At 46.1% G+C, this 20,040-nt stretch overlaps 1 protein-coding gene across 8 annotated transcripts in view; it reads right to left on the reverse strand.

The window, feature by feature from the left end:
* Nucleotides 1-20,040, reverse strand: part of CLTCL1 (clathrin heavy chain like 1) — a 106,136-nt gene that overhangs the window by 40,815 nt on the left and 45,281 nt on the right. For all 8 annotated transcript variants that reach the window (XM_030915145.1, XM_030915144.1, XM_030915143.1 and 5 more), the window contains 10 exons: nt 16,441-16,554; nt 12,814-12,987; nt 11,001-11,198; nt 9,915-10,115; nt 9,669-9,821; nt 8,996-9,118; nt 6,275-6,412; nt 2,324-2,488; nt 1,559-1,739; nt 133-296 (listed from right to left, as the gene is read on the reverse strand). In XM_030915145.1, the coding sequence (XP_030771005.1) occupies nt 133-296; nt 1,559-1,739; nt 2,324-2,488; nt 6,275-6,412; nt 8,996-9,118; nt 9,669-9,821; nt 9,915-10,115; nt 11,001-11,198; nt 12,814-12,987; nt 16,441-16,554 (1,611 nt within the window). The remainder of the gene's footprint in view (nt 1-132; nt 297-1,558; nt 1,740-2,323; nt 2,489-6,274; nt 6,413-8,995; nt 9,119-9,668; nt 9,822-9,914; nt 10,116-11,000; nt 11,199-12,813; nt 12,988-16,440; nt 16,555-20,040) is intronic.

Here is a 20,040-nt window from a genome sequence, read left to right on the forward strand (position 1 = left end):
CCCTGGGACTAAGGGGTCCCTGGCAAGACAGATCCAGCTTCCTGCCTCCTGGGACATCCTGCGGATGGTCTGCCCCGCCTGCCATCAGCAAGGTCAGCTGCTGGAACACAAGGAGGCAGTGCTGGAACACACCTTCAGGAAGTTCTTCACATGCTCTGGGTTGTAGCAGCTGCTCTCTCGGCATATCCTCTCCACCTCCTTGATCTGCCCTGTCTTACAGGCAGCCTGAATGTATTTCAGCTGCACGTCTGGGTCTTGGCTGAAGTTCACGATTGAGCCCAGGAAGTAGAAGAGGCCTATGAAGACAGACCGTTTCATTTTCGTCCTTGCAACACCCACCTGTCTCCTCCGTAGCTGCTGCCCACCTTCCCTTGATGACCCTGCTCCACTCTCCAGGGACCCACAGCCCACTCAGAACTCATAATCAATATGCCATCTGTCTGTTTTGGCAGCTCCCAAAAATAGCTAGTCAGATTTCCATCAAATTTGGCAGGCATACCTGGCATGTTTTGATGTAAAATACTAGATATTTGGTACATGTGAAATTCCTTTTGGGGGCCCAGGTATACCTAGATAGTCGTCGTCAAGAGTAATTCCCACTGAGGTAATCTGAGAGGGCTGTGGGACTGATGCCAAGGGAGAGAGAAATAAGCCACGGCCTCCAGGAGGAGGCCTGCAACTCTGGACAGTAACAACAAGATAGGATACATCCGAGAAGGCCCCTCCCGGTCAAGGTCTTTCACTGTAACTGTGAGACTCTGATGCTAGGAAAGGAATGGGCAGCCCCTAGGCCGATGGTTCCCCGCCAACCTACTCTACTCTCTCTCCCAGCCCAGCTCCACTCAATCGTCTGCCATGGTCTTTCCTACAGTGGTGTCTTCTGAAGAGAAGGCCAGTTCCCTGAGGGCAGGGTCCTGTCCCACCCTCCACCGATGCCCCAACATCACCGGACACGTGGCAGTGGCTTGATGCCTAGACAAATGCTTAGTCTCTATCCTGGGTGGGCCAGACAGCCCCTACCTGTCCCTAACGAAGCTACTTCCACCCCCATTGCCCTAGAACACTCTTTTGGGGTGATGTCCAAAAAGGGGAAAGGAAGACAACCAAGTTGCCTCGTCAGCCACTGCAATCAACTGGGTTAGCAGACACCACAAAGCAATGTACCCTCTATCGTGGGCTCTCACTTAGGAGAGGCCCAAAGAGCCTCCCTCCTGGGGCTGTGAAGACCAGACATCAGGCCCTTTCACGGTACCCACGACACAGGCTTTTAGATGAATTCTTGCCAGACTGTGCTGCACAGACACACCGGGCTCCATAAGTTTCTCCACTCCATCACCAACCAACCTGATTTCTTCCTTTGGAAATACCAAAAAGGACACTGAAGCTGAGGGTGCACATGAGATGGCAGCTGCATTCTGCCACCGACTGAGCACCCAAGGCAGCGAGTGCTGCATCCTGCCTGGCTTTGCAGGAAGGCCGTTTTAAGTCGGGCAGGTAGACCGCAACACCTGAGAAAGGAAACAACGTGGCGGGGTCGGCGAAAGGCTGCACGGTTTACCTTCATAACTCTTGAAGGATTCAAAGAGCTCCACCAGGGCCTGCGTGCCCAGCTGCTCATGGTACTTAGAGGCCACCTGAACACACAGCTGAAGGTTCTGTCTGATGTTAGCAGACAGCATCGCATGCAGACATTCCACAGAATCCTCCACCGACAAGGAGCCGAAGAAATTGACAAGCCACTGGGAACAAGGAAGAGTCTGTCCACAACGATGCACCACTATAAAGATTGCTAACACTTGGAAAATAACTAGGTCATTCTCCTGTTCCCCTGAGTGTCAAAAATAGAGAGAATTTCCATATAAAGGGATTGAAAAGCAACTATCCATCATGGGAAAAAGTAGGAGCAAGGAGTAAAGCTGGGAAAAGACACTGATGTAAACTGTTCACCTGCAATATTCCACAGACGATGCTAAAACTTATTCCATAAGTTGGAACACAATAGCTAGTTCAGCTTTGCTAATGGTTTCAGACAGCCCTGTTAGGTTGTCAGTGTTAAAAGGTGACCAGTATTCCTGCTATTAGACTAAGTCAAAGGTGGACATCAGAAAGAAAGGTACTACAGGGCCCAGACATGCTGCTGAGCAGATAAACGTTGTGCGTATGCTGAACCAGAACTGCTTTTGGTAGTAAAGTATGGTAGATTAGGGTAGTGACAGGCTCAGGCCATGGTTCCACAATCATCAACAGGTGAACATTGGGGAGCATGTGACATTAATGGCATAGACAACAGCCATAATAGGAGTGCCCCAGGGGTACACAATACCTCGGGATTGAGGAGGTGAGTGTGGACCACAGCCCTCTTGATGTCATAGAGGTCGGTGTAGTGCTCCAGTGCTTGCTGCAGGAGGCCTGCCTTCTCACAGAGCTGGGCGATGTGGGCCCGGTCGTAATGAGTAAACATCTTATTTCCAAGGATGGCATCTGCAACCTATGAAACAGGGAGTTTGGTGGGAAAGCCTGATCAATGGCAATAACTTTTTAAGACCAGCTGCTCAGCCTTGCCCCAGGGTAGGGTATAGCCTGGCAACCCGAACTCACAGGCCCCTGTCCACACCCACAACTCTGGTGGCAGCAGTGCTTGTGGGTCCCAAGATCCCCAGCTGTCCTTCAAGTCATCTTAGGCCCTTTGCACAAGGCTCCATCCTCCCATATTGTAGAGTTGGGCCTACCCCATGTGGCCACAGAGTTGGGCCTATGAGAAACGCTGAGGCTCCATAAAGCCCTATTACTGGGATGAGTCCAAGTCGCTGTTGCAGCTTTTAAGTAATCGCATTCTTTTTTTTTTTTTTCTTTTTTTTTTTGGAGACAGAGTCTCAATCCATCACTTAGGCTGGAGTACAGTGGCAGAATCTTGGCTCACTGCAACCTCCATCTCCCGGGTTCAAGCGATTCTCATGTCTCAGCCTCCCAAGTAGCTGGGATTATAGATGCGCACCATCATGCCTGGCTAATTTTTGTATTTTTAGTAGAGACGGAGCTTCAACACGTTGGCCAGGCTGGTCTTGAACTCTGGACCTCAAATGATCTGCCCACCTTGGCCTCCTAAAGTGCTGAGATTATAGCCGTGAGCCACAGCGCCCAGCCAGCAATCACATTCTTATAGGGTTTCTATGGCAAGATCAACGTGAGGGCTCTAGTCTACCGATTCTCCTTGAATGAGCTCAAGCCTTAGACTAGCAATGGCCAGAAGGAGACATGAACATAACAAATCCGATCTGTGCTTACTAGACTGCTCTACTAGGCTGAATACAGACTTAGGAATTGGGGATTGCATTTAAAAAACAATGAACACTTCTGAAAACAATTTTTATGAGGCATAAAATAAATAAATAAATAAATATATATATATATTTGAGACAGGGTCTCACTCTGTTGCCCAGGCTGAATGGAGTGTAGTGGTGCAATCTCGGCTCACTGCAGCCTTGACCTCCCAGGCTCAAGCAATCCTCCCACTTCAGCCTCCCAAGCAGCTGGGATTACAGGCGCATGCTGCCACAGCTGGCTACTTGTTTTTTTTTTTTTTTTTTTTTTGAGACGGAGTCTCATTCTGTTGCCAGGCTGGAGTGCAGTGGCACGATCCCACCCAGCTCACTGCAACCTCTACCTCCTGGGTTCACCCCATTCTCCTGCCTCAGCCTCCTGAGTAGCTGTGACTGCAGGCACGTGCCACCATGCCCAGCTAATTTTTGTATTTTTAGTAAAGACAGGGTTTCACCACGCTGGCCTCCATCTCTTGACCACGTGATCCTCCCGCCTTGGCCTCCCAAAGTGCTTGGATTACAGGTGTGAGCCACCATGCCTGGCCCACCTGACTAATTTTTGTATTTTTTTGTAGAGATGGGATTTGGCGATGTTGTCCATGCTGGTCTCAAACTCCTGGGCTCTGTTCACCTTGGCCTTCAAAAATGCTGGGGTTACAGGTGCGAGCCACTGCACCCAGCCACTAAATATTCTCTTTAAGTAAGTACTTTTTGGGCTAAGACTGGATAGGTCAACACAGAAGCCTTGCAGCATGGCTGAATGGGTGCTCCCTCAGTATCTAATGCTGGTCTTGACTAGCTACGCTCCTGGGTGCCTTCCCTGCCACCCAGCACACTCTTTCTTATTCCTTCAAGGATCTGCATCACCAACCAGGTATAGCCAAACTGAGTGACCACAGCCCCTGTCACACACCAGACCACTTCAGAGTGATGCGCACTTCTGGTTCCCCATAGAGTTGACGATCCAAACCAAGTACTAAGAGTAGGGCTTTAGAACACCTGGCACTTACCTGAGTCTCCTATCCTTTGTTTCCTTCAGGTTTATCTTTACTTCTTGTTTTTAAACATTTTCTCATCATAGCAACAGTGTATTTTAGAGAACTTAGAAACCATCATGCAGTCCCACTGCCCAGAGAAGACTGCCAGCATCCTGGGGCACTAAGCCAGAGCCTGCTGGCACCTCACCCAACTACTTGCTTGTCCTGCAGCCCTTAGGGTCTGGGCATTCCTTTGGGTGTCTGCCAAGTTTCTGAGTGGCGCTTGGTGTGTTTCAAATCTCATTCACCAAAAACTATTACATACACTCACAAAGTCATGAGAGTCCAATAGACCCCAAGCAGCAAATTAACAGCACTTTTATTTCCTATAGTTGGAATATGACCCACTTCTTAGCAGCTAACCTGTGGATTTGAATAAATTGAGGTAACAGAACAATATACTTAATATGTTGTTTCATAATTATAAAAACAATAAGTGATTATTAAAGAAAAAACAAATCAGAAGAGAGAAGTTTTTTTTTTTTTTAAAGACGGAGTCTTGCTCATCACCCAGGCTGGAGTGCAGTGGCGCGATCTCGGCTCACTGCAAGCTCCGCCTCCCGGGTACACGCCATTCTCCTGTCTCAGCCTCCCGAGTAGCTGGGACTACAGGCGCCTGCCACCGCGCCCGGCTAATTTTTTGCATTTTTAGCAGAGATGGGGTTTCACTGTGTTAGCCAAGATGGTCTCGATCTCCTGACCTTGTGATCCGCCCGCCTCAGCCTCCCAAAGTGCTGGGATTACAGGCGTGAGCTACCGCACCCGGCCAGAAGAGAGAAGTAAAGAACAAAGTGAACTTGTACAATCTTATCCACTTAGTACCGTGAACAGCTTGATATAAACTCCTCTAAATCTCTTTCTTGTATATATATCTAAATTTAACCCAAAATAGCACAGACATGTGATTTGATTATACCTGCCTCCCACAAGTTTCAGGCCAACAAATGATGCCTCACCACAATACCACTGCACACCCATTAAGATGATTGCTATTATTATTTTAGACAGGGAAAATGCGTTGGCAAGGATATACGGAAGTTGGAACTGCTGAGCACTACTGGGAAGAATATAAAATGGTGCAGCCTCCTGGAATACACTATGGTGGTTCCTCAAAAAGGTAAGCATAGAATTACTGTACAATATGATCCAGCAAATCCACTTCTAGGTATATGCTCCAAAGAATGAAAGCACGGTCTCAAAGAAATCTTTGTATACCCATGTGAACAGCAGCATTATTCACAATAGCCTAAAGGTAGAAGCAACCCAAATGTTCATCAATGGATGAATGGATAAACACATGTCATATATACACACGGTGGACAATTATTCAGTTTTTAAAATGAAGGTGTTTCTAACACATGCTACAACGTGGATGAACCTTAAAAATAATATGCCAAGTGAAAAAAGCCAGGTAAAAGGACAAATATTTTGTGGTTCCATGTATATGAAATATCTTGAAAAGGCAAATTAATAGAGACAGATTAGAATGGCAGTTGTCAGGGGCTGGGAAATGAGGAGTCATTGCTTGACAGTTACATAGTTACTCTGGGATAATAAAAAGTTCGGGAACCATATAGTGGTAATGGTTGCATAGTATTGTGAATGTTCTTAATGCCACTGTATCAGATACTTAAAAGTTGTTAAAATGGTAAATTTGGTTATGTATATTTTACCACAATGAAAAACAAGAAAGAAAGAAATGATGCCCCAATTATAACTGTTTCCATGAAAGTCCTGTACCATGATTTCTGGAAAATCCTTTTAAGGGGAGTCATGGAGAATGTTCACTGAGAAGTACAAGATAAACATCTGGCACAAGCCCAGCCCAGTCCAAAGCCACTGTGCTCAAGTCTGCAAACCCACAGAGGGGTGCCACAGGTGCTCTGCAGCTCGGTGTTAGCCTACAATGTCACTGACCTGGGGTGCATGAACAAGGTTCATCTCCAACAGCCATGTCTGGAGGAATCCCTCAGCAGGGCGATTATTCTTCAAGGCATCCAATAAGAAGGAAGTACACTGCTGAATTAAACTGTTTTCCATGAAAATGTCCACAATCTGAAACACATCCAAGCCACATTTTCACTCAGTGTGTTTTCATTCACAGTGTTTCATTTTCGTATTGAAATAGTTCCTGAAATATTATCTCATTATCTCATTTAGAAATTCAACAATTAGTTCCTTCGTTTTTTTGGGTTTTTTTTTTTTTTTTTTTGAGATGGAGTCTCACTCTGTCACCCAGGCTGGAGTGCAAAGGCACAATCTCAGCTCACTCCATCCTCCGTCCTCCACCTCCTGGGTTCAAGCAATTCTCCTGCCTCAGCCTCCCAAGTGGTTGAGATTACAGGGTTCAAGCGATTCTCCTGCCTCAGCCTCCCAAGTGGTTGAGATTTCAGGCACCCGTCACCACACCCAGCTAATTTTTGTATTTTTAGTAGAGACAGGGTTTCACCATGTTGGTCAGGCTGGTCTCGAACTCCTGACCTCAGGCGATCCGCCCGCCTCGGCCTCCCAAAGTGCTGAGACTACAGGCGTGAGCCACTGCTCCTGGCCCCTTTGCATTTTCTTATGTCATCACAATTCACATAGAGCCAGGTGTGGTGGCGTGTGCCTATAGTCCCAGCTACTCAGGAGGCTAAGGTGGATGCATGCATTCCTTGAGCCCAGGAGTTAAGACTATTCTGGGTAACACAGAGACCTCATCTCAACAACAACAACAACACAATACACGTAATTTATGACCATTAATTTATTGATAATCTTGTGAAATCATATCACCTACATCATACCTACCAGTGAGGTATTTTACCAAAGTATATGAAAGGGAGTGACTTTTATAACATATGAACCCCCAGAATCCTCTCAAGTGATCCAAGCAGTAATCATACATTACTTAATCACATCCTAGAGGCAGCTGTGATGCTTAGCTTTAGGTGTCAGCTTGACTGGATTAAGGAACACATAGAGACCAGGTAAAGCATTCCTTCTGGGTGTGTTTGTGAGGGCGTTCCCAGAGGAGACTGGCATGTGAGTTGGGGGACCACATGAGTAGGAAAGATCCACTCTCAATGTCAGGGAGCACCATCCAATCAGCTGGGGGCACAAAAAAGTAAAGAATAGATTTCTTCTTTCTCCTGGAGCTGGGACTTTCTCCCCCTCCTACCTCTGGACATCAGAACTCCAGGCTCCCCAGCCTTTGGACTCCAGGACTTACCCCAAAGGCCCCCCAGGGTTCTCAGGCCATTGGCCTCAGACTGAGAGTTACGCCATCAGCTTCCCTGGTTCTGAGACTTTCAAACTTAGATTGAGCCATGCTACCGGAATCCAACGTCTCCTCTAGCTTGCAGACAGTCTATCACAGGACTTCTCAGTCTCCATAATCACGAGCCAATTCTCCCTCTCATATATCTGAGATGGGGTCTCACTCTATTGCCTAGGCTGAAGCAGTGACAAGGTCACCACTCACTGCAGCCTCAGCCTTCAGGGCTCAAGTGATCCTCCCATCTCGGCCTCCTGAGTAGCTGGGACCACAGGTGTGCACCACCACGCCTGGCTAATTTTTAAAAATTTTTTGGTAGAGATGGGGTCTCACTATGTTGCTCAGGCTCCCTCTCGTATAGCTAGAGCTACGCTATTGATTCTGTCTCTGCAGAATCTTGACTAACAAAGCAGCTGATACTTGATATCTAACCCATATATATCATTATATTATTGGGGCACAACTGGGAAAATGCAAACATTTACTTAGACAATTATTAAAGCTAAATTGATGTTAATTTAAATAATTAATATGCCTCACTAAGATGTGAAATATAGGAATAAATTTAGTAATTGTTTTTGAAGGACAGCTTTACAGGAAAATAAAAAAGAACTTACTAATTGTGGAACTTCTCATAAAGTATGAGAAGTTTATATTTTAAACAACTTTAAAATATGAACTATAAACAAGATGTGAACTGGAAATTTCTTTCCTATTGAAAGCTAAGTAAATTTGTCTCAAATCTCTTATTCTATGTTCTCCAAAATATCTGCAAATTCCCAGACATATAAACACATATAACTGCACTTATTATTTCTAAACAGTTGTTGGCTCTGATGCCTTGCTTCAAGCTTTGTTACACATCTGTATATCATCAGAGCTCCTTGTACCAATTGACTGAAAGTGACTTGTCATGTGTTTACATCTAAATTCTAAGTAGGTTTACACTAAAAAATAGGCTGATGCTCACGTAGATCCAGGTCAGTTAGACATCCACAGGATGAACATCTGGGGGATGCAACAGCACTAGCTCCTGGTGCTCAGGCCAATGGTCAGGGAGAGACAATGATGTGGTAACTGGGGTGGGGAGAGGGATGGAGGGCTGGACCCTAAATGACATACTCACACCCTACACCATCACCACCCAAAGACACAAACCCACGCAAACATTCTCTAAAGTACTTCAAAACAAAGGAAGCAATGAGTACTCACATAGTAAAGACTAGAAGACAAACTCCCCAAGTACACTAGATTTTTTAAAACTGGAAGATTAATAGCAGATGAAGAAAAGCACTAAGACAAGTTAACAGGAAATGAATAAAGGAATCTTCTAGATGGCTCTAAAAAGCCACAAAAAGTTGTCCAAAACTGCCTACGCTCACCTGGTTAATGTCAGCCAGTGGCTCCTCATCCTGCACTAGCATTTGAGAAAACTGCAGGCCCTGTTCCGGACTGATCTTCATTACACACCTCAGCAGAAAGATCCAGTCTGGGGTGTACCCAACCTAGAAGCAAGGGAGCACCAATCAGGAAAATCAATGAAAAACCCTGGGCATTAGAAAAGGAAGTTATCCATCCTTTGTTTTAAACTCATGTTAACAAAGAAATGAGCAGCAACACTGTCATTTGTAGGTACCACCTTCTGCCAAACACAATATCCAATTAAATAAATTGATTTCATGTCCATGGAAGGCATAATTAACTACAGCCCAGACCACAAATAAGTTCCCTGATCTGTGTGCAAACACAGCCTGCCTGTGAGCACACAGGGACAAGATCTGGAAGTCTGCCAAAATATCAAATTAACATACAGAAGGAAGAGAGGGAGAGAAAAAACAAGATAAAGCTCCCAAATAAAAAGAAGATGGAAGGACTGGAAAACTAAGGATAATAAAAAACTGAAGAGAATGCAATATGATCATTATGAATAAAGATCCTAATAGCAACACTGTCAACTCTCACACCAGAAGACTTATAAAGAAGGGTATTTTATGAACTTTAAAATCAGCAACCACTCAACCACATGTGAGATGCAGATGGTTCAACACACGTTACCTTTTTGGCATAGAGCACAATTTTTTGGAATTGGCCTGTTTCTGCAAAACACTGGATCACTTTGCTTGGCACGTTTGCCCGAAGGTACACACTCAGAGCGAGCATGGGGTCAGTGGTTTTGACCAAGTCTCCGAGCTCCTCTGAGCACTCCAGCTGTGGTATGCCAAGGGACAAGGCAAAGTTAGGAGGTGGGCAGGGAGCCTGGACCAAGCTGTGCGGGGGCTACCATCTCACAAGTGTTTCTACCTTATCTTCTTTCAGCCACTTCTCTAGGAGTTGCTTACGCCCCTGCTGAAGAACCAGATGGCAAAGTTCTAGGGATTCAAGTTTATTGAGCTGACCCTGGTCGAGCAGGATTCCAAAGTACTGCAGCAATGGAGAAGCCTGGCCAGGCTGAGTAGGTATACTCTGGAATTTCTGGACCGTCTCTCTGGTACGCAGGATTCCCTAGTAATAAATGGAAAAATAGGTCACTGTGTTGTAATCATGGGGGATCCCTTCACTCAACTTGCTTCTATGTAAAAACAAAAATCTGCCAGTGGAAATTCCACACTGCTCTGTCATGGACAAAATGTCCTCTACCAAGGCAACTGCTTCTATCTTCAATAAGAACCATAAGTATGGGGTAATCTAGGTCCTCCAGGTGGCTTCACACTTAGGGTCTTACTTCTCCCCCAGCATGCTGCAGTGAGAATTCAGCCTCTCAATCAGTCTTGTAGTAGTGAAGTTCTGCTATCGTTATATTCTAATTCAAAATACTCACATTCACAGATGACGGCTAGAAATGGTTTGTTCATAACCACCCCTTGAAAGACAAGAAAAATTCTTTCAAGGACCAGCAACTTGAAAGTCTTTATCTACTCAGGAGCAGATCCGGTCTCTGAACAATTTATCCAAATGAAATAAACTAAAGAAAAAGCCTTATGCAGAAATGCTATATTCTGAAAGAGTGGAGGAAGTCCAGAGCAGGACTACTGCTAAATAAAACAGGGAACAACCACTTGGTGTATTGTGCGTTGCATATTTGACAACCAGGCAGCAAGAGTGGAAAATTCTAAGTTGCGAAAATGTGAAACTGTATCTAAGCCATTGGGTGAGAGGTATGTATGCACACAAAGTGGGAGATAGGAAGAAGTGCTGGTGCAGCAAGAGCGTGCTTTTTGTTTACTTCCCTTACTGTTAAGCCATTGGTGCAAAAATTTTAAACTAAAAACTCCTAATATAACACTAATAGACTGCAATACCAGTAGTGAAATGCTTTTATGACTTATTTTCCTCTCAAGGTTGGTTCTTAACATCCAGAACACCTGAACAGTATTCAAGGTTTATCACCTTTGGTGCAGACGCTGCAACTTTGGCGGCTTCAGCATAGCTGCCCTGTGCAAAGAGGGTACTGAATTTTCTTGCAAACAACTTCTCTGCCCCAGCCAGGTTACTACGAATGGCCAAACGCAGACCAAGGTCTGGATTCTGAAGCACGTTGGTTGCATAATTCACAATATTATCTTCCTCAACACAAACTGACAGCACCTGTAAGGACCCAACAAGTGAGAGCAGCCCGGCCTAGAAGAGTGCTCTACCATTCCTCAGCCATGTTCCCTCTACCATCCCTCTGCCATGTTTCCTCTACCATCCCTCGGCCATGTTCCCTCTACCATCCCTCTGCCATGTTCCCTCTACCATCCCTCGGCCATGTTTCCTCTACCATCCCTCGGCCATGTTCCCTCTACCATCCCTCTGCCATGTTCCCTCTACCATCCCTCTGCCATGTTCCCCTCTACCATCCCTCGGCCATGTTCCCCTCTACCATCCCTCGGCCATGTTCCGCCCTCTACCATCCCTCCGCCATGTTTCCTCTACCATCCCTCTGCCATGTTCCCCTCTACCATCCCTCTGCCATGTTTCCTCTACCATCCCTCGGCCATGTTCCCCTCTACCATCCCTCGGCCATGTTCCCCTCTACCATCCATCGGTCATGTCCTCTCTACCATCCCTCTGCCATTTTCCCTCTACCATCCCTCAGCCATGTTCCCTCTACCATCCCTCGGCCATGTTCCCTCCCGATGCTGGAGGGTAGCCACATTCTCAGGCGACTGTTGAGCACACCTGTGATGGTGGCCCTCATAGTGAAAGGATGCAAAGCAGCCGAAAGCCGAATGGTAACAAAACAGAACAGCACAGGAGTCTATGTAGTTGCTAAAGTCACACAGATAAGCACCCCAGTGATGCGTTCTGCACTACAGCAAAATGGCCTATGTGGAAGGAACTGACAATTTTTCTTCTTAAAGTTTTTATTTTTAAAGTACAGAGTTTCTTTTCTTTCTTTTTTAAAAAATATTTTTCTGTAGTCACAGCTATTCGGGAGGCTGAGGCAGGAGAATGGCGTGAATCCGGGAGGCGGAGCTTGCAGTGAGCCAAGATCACTCCACTGCATTCCAGCCTGGGCGACAGAGCGAGACCCTATCTCTACAAATATGGGTGACAGAGCGAGACCCTATCTCTACAATTATAGGGTCTCGCTCTGTCACCCAGGCTGGATTCAAACTCCTAGCCTCAAGCAATCCTCCTGCCTCAGCCTTCCAAAGTGCTGGGATTATAGGCATCAGCCACTGTTCCTGATTTTTTTTTTTCCCCGAGACAGGCTCTCACTCTGTCACCCAGGCTGGAGTGCAATGGTGTGATCATAGCTCACTGCAGCCTCAAACTCCTGGGCTCAAGCCATCCTCCTGCCTCGATCTCCCATGCAGTTGAGATTACAGGCATAAACTACTGTGCCCAGCCAAGAGTTTCTTCTTTTAACTATCTTTTTCAACTATGGTTGGGAAAAGTAACTTAAATACCATAGTATCTGCTTTTTCAACCCTCCCCAATTAGGGTGTGCATGGTATGAAGATGATGTGCATGAGAACTGCTGTTCCATACACAGGAAGGAGCTGCTCTCCTCCTGGAATCAATCCTGTGTAAGGAATGGTGCTGTCTGAAGAGAGGAAGTGCCAATATGAAGGAGAAGGAGACACGGGTTTAAGTTTAATAACAGCAACTAATAATAGCTACACCCAGCCGCTTTCCTAGAGAAGGGGGAAAGTTTAAATGCCAGTCCCTAATGAATGGAAAAGGTGGAAAACGAAATGTCAGAGTTACACACCTGTCCCTTTTTGTTGACACCAATAATTCCAGAGGTCGGTTTGTGTGGAGCAGTGACAAATATTGTGTCAGCACTAATACGGTTCATGTAGATGCACACGCCAGACTCTAGGTCGTACAGATGAAGATAGCCATACTTTGTGATCAAGTAAATAACACCGTGTTTAGCTCCAATCTATAAGAAGACAGACAGCAAGAGGTTGCGAAGTAAGGAGGAGAAGCCATGTGGGTAAAAAGAGCTCACAAATGATAAAGAGGATTCTTTTTGTTTGTTTGTTTGTTTTTTGAGATAGGGTCTTGGCTGTGTCGCCAAGGCTGGAGTGTAGTGGTACTACCATAGCTCACTGCAATTTCCAACCTCTGGGCTCAGGTGATCCTCCCATCTTTGCCTCCAGTGTAGCTGGGACTACAAGTGTGAGCTGCCACACCCAGTTATTACAAGGATTCTTCAGTCTCTCAGGCCAAGAGATTACTGGTGGGAGCAATGCTTCCATGAGACATGGATTATAAGTTGTACTTGATTGAGAATTAGTTTTAAAGCCAGTACTTTGTCCAACCACTCTCAAATGCAGGTCCAATAAACTCAGGCTACTCCATTTATCTTTCAGGTAGGGCGATCCTTTCACAGTTTATCAAACCCATTTAAGCAAGCTGTGAGTTCATAAGGGGAAAGTTCTGGACAAAGACCTCAAACGCCAGGTTGATGTTCCAGAATGCCTTCCACCACCACTTACTAACCTTTGAGTTTTGCCAAATGCTATTAACTTTTACAGAAAAATATTTAACACACAAGAAAACCTGAAGGGGCTTGAGGGAAAAAAAACAGATGCATTTGCCCAACAGATTATTAAACATATATATTAAACATACAGTAATTTTTGTAGCATGATTTTACCATTGGAAGAGAGAGAGAGAGAAACGAACTTAATTGAGAGCCCGGAAAGAGAATGGATCATACATGAGAATTTATTAAGAATGAGTGTGTGGTGGCTAATGACTATAGTCACAGCTACTTGGGAAGCCAAGGCAGGAAGATCACTTGAGCTCAGGAGTTTTTGAGTCTAACCTGAGCAATGTAGCAAGACTCTAACTCCAAAATAATAAATAATTAGTAGGTAACATATTAGTGGAAAATAGGCACTTTAATCAATATATAACATATATTATTAATATAGTCAGCTAGCTCTCTGGAGATGGAGGTAAGAGTAAAGAACTGAATTTCCATCTTACTTTTTAGATCAAAGTAAATTCCAGATGGGTCAAAGATTTTAAATAAAAAACACAATTAGGACAGCAACGAAAGAAAATATAGGTAAATGTTGTGGCCATGTTGAGGTGCAGAATTAGTCTCAAAACATGATACCATTGCCACACAAAAATGCAACACTTCCATAAGGTGGCACGTATCACAAATTATGACTGGGAAAAACATTCAAAACACATCAGACATGTAGTATTCTATAAGTACAAAAAGCTCTTACGAATAAGGTAAAAATCCTGGAGTTGGGCATACTGGCACATGCCTGTAACCCCAGCTACTTGGGAGGCTGAGGCAGGAAGATCTCTAGAGGCCAGGAGTTCAAGACTGGCCTAGGCAACACAGCAAGACCCCATCTCTATTTTTTAAAAAAAGATCCTCACAGAAAAAAAAATGCAAAGATTAGGAAAAGGCAATTAGCCAGATACATATGAGTGGCTGATACATCAATTCTACCTTGATGGTAACCAACAGAAAGACATCACAACATGGGATGCTGTCCAGCTACCAAGGGCAGCATCAGTAGGAATGTGAATCGGTCAGCATGGTCAGGAGAGTCTGTGATGGGAATGTGCCTCTGACTCAACGGTTTAATTTCTAGGAATTTATCCTCGGACTTTTAGACTAACATACAAAGACGTACAGAGCACAATGTTCCTTAGAGTATTTCTTGTAAATGTAAATACCAATCAACAGGAGATGTTTAAATGAGTTGTGGCACATCCACAGAACAGATGATACAGACAACAAAATACATACATTATGTTATTGGCACAGGATGATCTACAACACAGCTAGAGGAGTTTATACAGCAGCAAGGCTAGTGGAGAGCCATTTTCATAAGAGTCCATCTGTATAAATCTGCATAAATGTATGGGTGTTAAGTTACTTCCAAAGGGGCAGCCAAATTATCAGCAGTGCTAGGATTTCAGGTGATATGTAATTCTGCTGTTACATTTATTGATACTATTAGAAATGTATCGATAACATATATTTTATGAGAACAAAAGAGTAAAAAGGAGAATAAATTATATAATCTTACATATATAATGTGATGCCAATTTTGTTCAGAAAAGGTATAGATCTAAATTTTTAATAAAACAAGTTGTAAGATTTTTTATTTTTATTTATTTATTTTTTTGGAGATGAAGTCTCGCTCCAGGCTGGAGTGCAGTGGCATGCAGTGGTGTGATCTTGCCTCACTGCAATCTCTGCCTCCCGGGTTCTAGAAATTCTCCTGCCTCAGCCTCCCAAGTAGCTGGGATTACAGGTGCACACTGCCACGCCCAGCTAATTTTTTGTATTTTAGTAGGGACAGAGTTTCACCATGTTGCCTAGGCTGGTGTCGAACTCCTGAGCTCAGGCAATCCACCCACCTCGGCCTCCCAAAGTGCTGAGAATACAGGTGTGAGCCACAGTGCCCGGCCAAGATTTTTTATGTATTTTACATCCAACTGGTTCACTTACAGAGGAATGTTTTCTTTTTAAAAAAATCTTTCAATTTTTATTACTCAAAAAAGCTTCATTTTTTATTTAGCTTTCTGACTGTGCCTTTGACACTTCCACAACAATATTCTGCTCCTCAATAAGGAAAGCACACTTGGTCCTGTCACGAGCACACTCAGCACACATGGAACCACCACAGGCCTTGCTAACACGGGTTTCAGTTTTAGAGAAACTTCACTTCAGGTCTCACAGCACCAAGTCTTCGAAGTCTGGCTGGACACAGGCCACATGCAGGTTCAGGTGTCTTCCCAATCTTCTTGATGTAAAGGTGAACAATTCTACTACCAGGGGCTCGGGACTGCCTAGTTTCATTAGAAGCTGCATGTCAAACACTGGGTCATTCTGAATGAAAGCTCAAAGGACTGTCCCCAGGAGCTCTAGGCCCCCTCAACGGCAGCCAGTTGTAAAGGAAATAAGTGTTTTATTCTTTTTTTTAATTATTATACTTTGAGTTCTGGGTTACATGTGCAGAATGTGCAGTTTTGTTACATAGGTATACACATGCCCTGGTGGTTTATTGCACCCATCAACCCGTCACCTACATTAGGTATTTTATTCTTTAAATATTCTCATACCACAGTGAACATCTAATGTCTTATAATAAGGGAAAGGGCTGAGGACTTCAGTGTGTGACTTGGCAAAGTCTTCCTGCTGCCCTAACTCACCCTCATGCAGGACATTCCTTTCTATGAACAGGGCTTTCCCAGCTCACACACCAAAGCCTTAGGCCTCTAAATGGGTTTGAAAGCATCACAGTGGGAGGAGACAGCAGAAGAGGACTAAAAATGGCAGCCTCTTGTATCTTGGGAGGTGCTAGAGTAGATTTTAGGACACGAAGATGTTTAGAGAGCAGCACATTCATACCTGCATAGCCACTGGAAAATCAGTCTGTGCCTCTGGAGGGAAAAACACATCTACTGCTTTCTTTACAAAAGGTTGGTTTCCCGCTGCAGGCTGTCCAACTTCAATGATGTGCAACTAGAAGAGAGATTTTAGGTCAATCGAGGGGACCGCGTGTGGTGGTGGACGAGTACTAGCCAAAGGCACAGAGGCAAGTGGAGCCTCAGCTCCACACACTGGATGATTAACACTAAAAGTCACATTCAACCAAAGCAGAACAACTCCCTTGTCGGAGTGCCTGTGATTATCCAATAACCTGCTGCCCACCACCAAGCACAGCACAAAGGGCCAATGCCAGGCAGCCTTGGAGCCTCAGTTCCAGCACGGTGGCAGTCACTTCCCATCCCTGGGCCTGGATGCTGATAAAACAAAAAGCTCCAGTCAGAACTTCCAGCTCTGCTCTCTGCTGCCCTCCTAGGTATGGCCCAGACTCACACAAGCCTGTTAGTGCAAGATCTCATCACTGGAGGCCAAACTCACGAGACACCCTCACCATGGCACAGGTCTGAGGTTTTCAAGGTTGTGCTGGGTGGGGGTAAGAATCTGATGAGGGAGCCCATCCCTGCCTTTAGGAGAACAGCTCCAAGTTCTGACCTACGCCAGTGCCTTCCCTATACCTTTCTTTCTTTCTTTCTTCTTTCTTTTCTTTCTTTCCCCTTCCTTCCTCCCTCCCTCCCTCCCTCCCTCCCTCCCTCCCTCCCTCCCTCCCTCCCTCCCTCCCTCCTTCCTTCCTTCCTTCCTTCCTTCGAGATGTGAGTCTCACTCTGTTGCTCAGGCTGGAGTACAGCGGCGCGATCTCAGCTCATTGAAACCTCTGCCTCCCAGGTTCAAGCGATTCTTGTGCCTCAGCCTCCCCAGTAGCTGAGATTACAGATGCATGCCACCATACCCGGCTAATTTTTGTATTTTTAGTAGAGATGGGGTTTCTTCTATGTTGGCCAGGCTGGTCTCAAACTCCCGACCTCAGGTAATCCACCCCCACTCGCCTCCCAAAATGCTGGGATTACAGGCATGAGCCACCACGCCCAGCCCCCATAACTTTCATCTAAAGAAAAAATACTATAACTAACACAAGTCCACAAAAAAATCCAAAATGGACAGTAAGAGACATGAAACAAGGACAGGAGGCTGGGCTTAGAGGACACAGACGACAGTGTCTATCCGGGGCAGTCTGGGTTGGCAGTCTGGGTTTGGCCAGGCAGAGAGAGGAGGGAAACACCAAAAGGGCTCAGATAAAGAGGGGAGCAGCACTGAGAGCAGGGCTAGTGGGGGAGCTGAGTGGCAAGCATGTGAGCACTCCTGTGGGTACAGACATGGGGGAATAGAAGTCTTGTACTGGGAGCTTTAAGGTAGACAAAAGGTAGTTTAGGAAAATTATCTGGCTAGGCCTATTGGTAAGAAAGCGTGAAGCAGGTCTGAGGACCTAATAAATGGCTATTCTGTAACCCAAATGTGAGGTGAGAAGGGCTTAGTGTACCACAAAAGGGTAAGTCAGATGTAAGACTTGTTAAAGGTCAGATAGTGACAAATGAATGGAATGGGGCTTGACAGCTATGGGTTCTTGCTTGGGAGCTGAGAAGGGTGACACTGCCAGCAGAAGCAGAGGTACAGAAAGGACACCAGGCTCTCAGGGCGGCAGCAGGAGGAGGTCGGCAGAAAAGAACTGTGTCCAGGCAAGTTCCGACCCACATGTGGAGACAGCTGGCCAGTCCCAAAAGGACAGGTGAGTCCTGAACGGAAGGTGCATGCCAGGGCACAGGCGGGGCGGGGGCCCTCCCAGGACTCCACACACACCCTGCAGCAGGGAGGCCCAAGTCTGCCACAAGACACAGGGCCACTCCAGGACAGGTACTGTCAGGAAACCACATTTCCCAGGTTCTCTGGGTCACAGAAGACCTCCTGGTACAACTCCAGCTCAGCTGGAGGGGCATGCCCACCAGAGAGCGGGGTGTAGAGAGAACCCCCAGCCCTTTCTCTTCTCGGGGCTGCCATCTGTGGAAAGTGCTCTTCTCCACAGGGCACTCCGCGAGGCGGGCTCTGCTCCTGAGAGGGAGGCCTGTGGCTGCCCTGCTGCATCTGTGAAGGAGAGGTGTGCCTCACTCTGAGGGAATATAGGAGCGAGCTCTTTGAGCCACATAACTAAAGTCAGTGTCCTTCATCAGCAACAAGGCTAACATTCGACCCGACCCCTTTTTCTTCTGGCTGTCAAATGAGGAGGGCATGAAGTATGTTACTCAACAGGAGGCCAAAGTATTCAAAGTGTATTTCAGATGACAAAGTTTGTAAAGCCACATTCTAATTGAGATCTCCTCTGCCTTGGGGAATATTTCAGGGCTAACGAACAACCCAAAATTATGGTTTCAGGAAGTGTTTTTCACAAGACGACTGTCTTGAAGCAGCTCTCCAAGTGGCTGAGACCACGCTGGTGGAAACCAAGGTCTCCCTGACATCACAAGTTCTTCTGTCTCCTCACCTCTGCCCATGGCAGCCCTGCTGAGCAGCCGCTGGCCATGTCCCTGAGCCTGATAAAACCCAACTGGCTCCTGGGCACAGTCTCATCTCTCTGGAGCCCCTGAGATTCCCACCAACCACCTGGGCAGAACCATGCTGATGGCAAGGATGGACCCACACTGGGGATTTCACAGTCATCTCCCCAAGAGCAGAAACTGTGCCTAACTTACCATTTTTTTTTTTTTTGGATATGGAGTCTCTCTCTGTCACCCAGGCTAGAGGGCAGTGGCACGATCTCGGCTCAGTGCAACCTCCGCCTCCCAGGTTCAAGTAATTCTCCTCCCGAGTAGCTGGGACTACCGGTGCACATGGCCATGCTCGGCTAATTTTTGTATTTTTATTAGAGACGGGGTTTTGCCATGTTGCCCAGGCTGGTGTAGAACTCCTGAGCTCAGGCAATCCGCCCGCCTCGGCCTCCCAAACTGCTAGGATTACAGGTGTGAACTACTGCACCTGGCCGCCTCACTTACCTTTATAGTGCATTTCAGTCTAGTCTGTGTGGAAAGATTTTTTTTTTTTTTTGAGACGGAGTCTCACTGTGTAGCCCAGGCAGGAGTGCTGTGGTGTGATCTTGGCTCACTGCAACCTCTGCCTTGCAGGTCGCAGTTCAAGCAATTCTCCTGCCTCAGCCTCCCGAGTAGCTGGGTTTACGGGAATGCGCCACCGTGCCCGGGTAATTTTTTTTTTTTTTGAGACGGAGTCTGGCTCTGTCGCCCAGGCTGGAGTGCAGTGGCGCAATCTTGGCTCACTGCAAGCTCCTTCTCCCAGGTTCACACCATTCTCCTGCCTCAGCCTCCCGAGTAGCTGGGAATACAGGCACCCACCACCGCGCCTGGCTAATTTTTTGTATTTTTAGTAGAGACGGGGTTTCACTGTGGTCTCCATCTCCTGACCTTGTGATCCGCCCGCCTCGGCCTCCCAAAGTGCTGGGATTACAGGCGTGAGCCACGGCGCCCAGCAACCAGGTAATTTTTGTATTTTTAGTAGAGACGGGGTTTCACCATGTTGGCCAGGCTGATTTTGAATTCCTGACCTCGTGATCCACCCACCTTC

The sequence above is a fragment of the Rhinopithecus roxellana genome, chromosome 13 (assembly GCF_007565055.1).
Source record: "Rhinopithecus roxellana isolate Shanxi Qingling chromosome 13, ASM756505v1, whole genome shotgun sequence".
Lineage (NCBI taxonomy): Eukaryota > Metazoa > Chordata > Mammalia > Primates > Cercopithecidae > Rhinopithecus > Rhinopithecus roxellana.